Consider the following 5295-nt stretch of genomic DNA (forward strand, 5'->3'; position numbering starts at 1 on the left):
TTTCCAACACTTACGGGATGGAGAGAGGTTGCAGAATGAAATGGAAAAGTAACTGTGAGGTTTGAACACATCTCTGGGATTCCTGAACTGTAACTTTGATCATCGGAAGGTTTTTGAGGGGGCTGATAAATTGCCTTCAACCTCCATTTTGTTCATGGACAGGTTCAGCATCAAGTTTGCTGAACCCATCAGTGCTTTCTGACATGTTGTTTTACACCTTCAAAGATGCACGTGCCCCTAGCTGGTGCCCTGCATACAGGCAAGTTTCTGAAGGGCAAAGCTTACTGCACAGGGATTGGGTTGGGGCTGTGAGCAAAAACAGGACTAAGATATGAGACAGGGAAACCTGGAAATAAAACCTCCAGGGATACGATCAAGGAATGATAAGCAATTAAAACCAAAAATGTTGTCAGAAGGAGAATTCATCAGAAACGACCATATTTTTTTTCGAATCAGTGCAGAGCCCTTCCTCTGAGCAAGTCCCTTTGTCTCCTCTCCCACCCAGGAAAACCCCTGCCCTGGTGGCCGTGGCTCCAAGGCATGAAGCACGTCCTCTGCAGCCACACCTCCAGCAGAGCAGAGGCGCATCTCTCCAGCCATGTGCCCATTTTCCTTTGTGGTGCAGGGGGGCTGCCTAGGATCACGGACAATGCATTCTGTGAGGCTGGGGAATGAGTTGACTTTCCCTTAATGAGACACCATCATTAGGACACTTGGCTATCTCCTTGAGGTGTCCTTTCAAGTGGTGAGCTGCCCTGCAGGATGCAAATATTTTCCATAGCATCTTCATGTTATTTGAAAGCCCAGGAAAGAAGCAGAGAGATGCTGCATGCAAGGACATGCCGTTGGGTTGGTGAAATGAGTGATAGGTGTCCTTGGCTAGAGTTGTGATGCTGAGACCTTGCTCAGGTACCTAGAGAAAGGCTGGGCACTCAGTGACTGGCAGTGGATTCCTTTGCTCTCAGCAGTGTCTGGCAACTTTTCAGGTAACAGAAATGTGATTGCTGTCCAAAAGCTGCAGGTTCAGGGCAGTTGGGAACAAGTCCAGCCAGCTCCCTCACTCTGCTCTGAGCCACAGGGAATCCCTTTGCCTCTCAGGTCTCAAAACCATTCCCTGTGAGTGCAGCAGAAATGCTCAGGATTTCTGACTTCAGAGAACACTGCTTCAACATGAAGAGGGGGAAAAGGGTATGTAGAAAAAAAATGTCTCTAAAACTCCTTTCTGCCAACTTCATTCTTGTCCTGGTTCCAGTTAGGACAGAGTTAATTTTTCCTCAGAGTAGCTGGTAGGGTTCTATGTTTTGGATTAGGATGAGAAGAGCGCTGATAACATGCTGATGTTTTAATTGTTGCAGAGCAGTGCTTACACTAAGCCAAGGACTTTTCAGCTTCTCACTCTGTCCTGCCAGCGAGCAGGCTGGGGGTGCAGCAGGAGCTGGGAGGGGACAGACCCAGGACAGCTGACCCAAACTGGCCAAAGGGGTATTCCATACCATCTGACACCATGCTAAACAATATATAGGGGTGGCTGGCCGGGGTGGGGGGCCGGCTGCTCGGGGATAGGCTGGGCATCGGTCAGCAGGTGGTGAGCAATTGCATTGTGCATCACTTGTTTCTTACACATTATTATTATTAATACTATTATCATTATCACTATTATTATTATTATTGTTATTATTATATTCCTGTCTTAATAAACTGTCTTTATCTCAACTCACAGGCTTCACTTTCCCGTTTCTCTCCCCCATCCCAGAGAGGGAGGGGGGAGGGTAAGCGAACGGCTGTGTGGTGTTTAGCTGCCAGCCGGGTTAAACCACAACAATTCTGTAGCACTGGGAATGCAGATGCTGACATGGCCTTCTGTGTAAGAAAGGATTTCATCTGACAAAATCTGAAAATAAAACTTTGCCCAGCTGTCATGTTCCTGTGCATTCACTGCTCTGAGTCAGGACTGATTCCCTCAAGAGTCCAGGAGCAGAGGTCCCTGCTTCTCACGGCACACTGAACTTTAGAAATGAAGCTTATGTCATGAAGTTGAATGACATTTTTCAACAAAGAAAGAAGAACCATTTGAGTCTGGCAGGGGGAGGGTCTACAAGGAATGGCATAGGTTTAACTCAGAGAAGACTCCCCTGACTTGTCATGCTGTTTTCCGACCTGTCCAGATCTCCATACCCAGAGGCAGCACCAGATGTCCAACAGCAGCTCCATCACCGAGTTCCTCCTCCTGCCATTCGCAGACATGCAGGAGCTGCAGCTCCTGCACTTCGCGCTCTTCCTGGGCATCTACCTGGCTGCCCTCCTGGGCAACGGCCTCATCCTCACCGCCGTAGCCTGCGACCACCGCCTCCACACCCCCATGTACTTCTTCCTCCTCAACCTCGCCCTCCTCGACCTGGGCTGCATCTCCACCACTCTGCCCAAAGCCATGGCCAATTCCCTCTGGGACACCAGGGCCATCTCCTATGCAGGATGTGCTGCACAGGTCTTTTTGTTCCTCTTCTTCATATCAGCAGAATTTTATGTTCTCACCGTCATGTCCTATGACCGCTACGTTGCCATCTGCAAGCCCCTGCACTACGGGACCCTCCTGGGCAGCAGAGCTTGTGCCCAGATGGCAGCAGCTGCCTGGGGCAGTGGGGTTCTCTATGCTCTGCTGCACACGGCCAATACATTTTCCCTGCCCCTCTGCCAAGGCAATGCTGTGGACCAGTTCTTCTGTGAAATTCCTCAGATCCTCAAGCTCTCCTGCACTGACTCCTATCTCAGGGAAGCTGGATTTCTCATGTTCAGTGCTTTTTTGGGGTTTGGATGTTTTTCTTTCATTGTGGTGTCCTATGTGCAGATCTTCATGGCAGTGCTGAGGATGCCCTCTGAGCAGGGCCGGCACAAAGCCTTCTCCACGTGCCTCCCTCACCTGACTGTGGTCACCCTGTTTATCAGCATGGCCATATTTGCCTACCTGAAGCCCCCCTCCATCTCCTCCCCATCCCTGGATCTGGTGGTGGCAGTTGCAATTCTGTATTTAGCAGTTCCCCCAGCAGTGAACCCCCTCATCTACAGTGTGAGGATTGAAGCACTAAAGGATGCTATTTTGAAAGTGTTTTTAATTATATTTTTTAGGAATCATAAAGTTCCCGTATCTCTCCACAGGTGACTCTCAATATATCCCATTCCAGCCTTGTGCTTTGTTCTTTTCCATTATTATATTTTTTCTTGTTTCCATATTTCATTATTTTAATTTCATTATTTTTAACTGTTTGTTCTTCTGCTGTTTCCCCCCCCCCCCCCAAAATATATATTCACTCCTCCCACTGCTATTGCTGAATGAACCTGCATTGTCTCAGCAGAAGCTTGGATAAAAGTCAGTCTCAAAGTGTGTAGCAGTGCAGACTGTCTCATAGCAACATAATTGGTTTCTCTATATAATAAATGCGATTTTTTCACTTCCTGAAGGCTGGGCTTTTCTTTCAAAGCTCAGCAGAGCTGGCATCAACCAAAAGGAAAGTATAAAATCCCAGGTGGGAACTGGTCCTGGAAATGTCTGGCTCCTTCCTCATGCTATGATCTGTGCCTGCACTAGAGGAACAACCAGCCCTGTCACCCATGCCCAGACCCTACAGACTCTAGAGTGGGGCTGTCAGCGAGCCCCAGTGTGAGACATAGCAAGGGCTGGTCTGGGGCCTGGCACTGGGAAAAGCAGCCAGACCAGGAGGGCTGTAGGGGGACAAGGCACCAAGCTCTGTTGTGGGGACCGTGCCAGGGGGGTTGTTTCCCTGGCCCTGATGCCCTCTGCCCCAAGCAGTGCCGACACAGAGGGGACATGGGGCTGTGAGTGGGGCAGTGATGCTGGGCCAGCCCAGAGACAGGCCTGTGGACAGGAGCCACAGCACTGCAGCAAGTTCTCACACGGCCACCACCCCCAAACTACTGCCAGGCCCCACGCCCCAGCCAGGCCGGCCTCTCCCCTCAGTCACAGCCATGGCTGCAGGGACCAGGAGACACCTGGGGCAGGATGTGTGGGTGGGCAGCACCAGCCCCAGCGCTCCTGGCAGCCCCTCTGCAGCCAGAGCAGCTCCCAAAGGTCAGGACGGGCCTCAGTGCTGCCCACAGGGCCAGGGGCTTTGGGACTGCAGGTACTGACAGCACCTGCTGGGAGACCCCAAAGCCAGGGCTGAGCATCAGTGCCTGGTACCACAGCTCACAGTGCCTCCTGTCCTGTGTCCTGACCTCTCTCAGGAGCACCGCTGGGTGTGTTATTCCCTGCATGGGTGTGGAAAGGAGCTGCTGGAGGGCTTCACTGGTGATCTCTGTAGCCCCTGGCTCTGGCCCCACATCAGCTCACAATTACTGCCACTGTCCCTCTGCACTGGCTGTTGGGTTTCTCATGTGCCCTCCTCTGGTCTCATGCAGTGCATCTCTTCCTGGAGCAGGCCCTCACAGCCTGCTTGCAGAGTCCCAGGGGATCCTGGTGAGGCTGTGCTTCAAGAGCAGGCTGGGATTGCCCTTGGTCTGAGTAGGTGTGTTGATCTGGCAGGGGCACAAGTTGGGGCAGAGAAGATAGAAAAAGCAGAAAGATATCAAATGAAAGGAGGAAAAAAAATCACCTCTGGGCATGAGAGGTGAACCAAGCACTGACCAACGTGATCTAGCTGCCAAGTTATCCCAGCTGAGGGCAGGCCAAGGTACAGGCCTCCAAAGGTTCTTCCAATTCATAATCCTCAAGGCAGTGGAGTCTGGACCTGGGAATACTGCTGTGGGTTGAGACACTGCCTGCTTTTGTAATCTCTGCTCATCAGGGTTACCTAGTGAGTGAGGTCATCCTAAAAGCAAACTCTGTTCCTTGGGCACCAGGACTCAGACTGGTTTGCGGTACCACGGAAAAGTTTCCAGAAACACTGCCAGGTATCATAGAATGACAGAATGTTTGAGGTTGGAAGGGAGCTCTGGAGATTGCCTAGGCCAACCCCTTTGCTCAAACAGGATCAGCCTGAGCAGGTTGCCCAGGTCCATGTCCAAATGGGTTCTGAATACCTCCAGGGATGGAGGCTCCACAACTTCCCTGAGCAACCACAAGCCTCCACGATCTGAGGACATCTTTTAGTGGAAGGCAGTCAGGTTTGTTAAACACATTTTCCGCTTTATAAATTCCTACTTACTCCTTCCAGTCGTGTTCTTAACCACCACTTCTTTGGAATCCAGTTTGCCCAAGGGTTCCCTAACAAGGTCCTCCACCTCACAAAGTACGACTTCCCTGCTTCAGGCTTTTTTTGTTCTGATCTCAAGGACTTGCCG

The 5295-nt window shown here is 51.0% G+C and overlaps 1 protein-coding gene across 1 annotated transcript; it reads left to right on the forward strand.

Moving 5' to 3' along the window:
- The first annotated feature begins 2175 nt into the window (after positions 1-2175).
- On the forward strand, positions 2176-3157 carry LOC136787142 (olfactory receptor 14C36-like). Its single transcript, XM_066984275.1, has one exon. It carries the CDS (start codon positions 2192-2194, stop codon positions 3155-3157), a length of 966 nt encoding a protein of 321 aa, XP_066840376.1. The 5' UTR covers positions 2176-2191.
- Positions 3158-5295: the final 2138 nt, after the last annotated feature.

This window comes from Anser cygnoides, chromosome 28 (assembly GCF_040182565.1).
Source record: "Anser cygnoides isolate HZ-2024a breed goose chromosome 28, Taihu_goose_T2T_genome, whole genome shotgun sequence".
Classification (NCBI taxonomy): Eukaryota; Metazoa; Chordata; class Aves; order Anseriformes; family Anatidae; genus Anser; species Anser cygnoides.

Bases quoted from the DNA above. Each gene is read 5' to 3' on its own strand.
- LOC136787142 (XM_066984275.1), top strand. From the start codon at position 2,192: ATGTCCAACAGCAGCTCCATCACCGAGTTCCTCCTCCTGCCATTCGCA.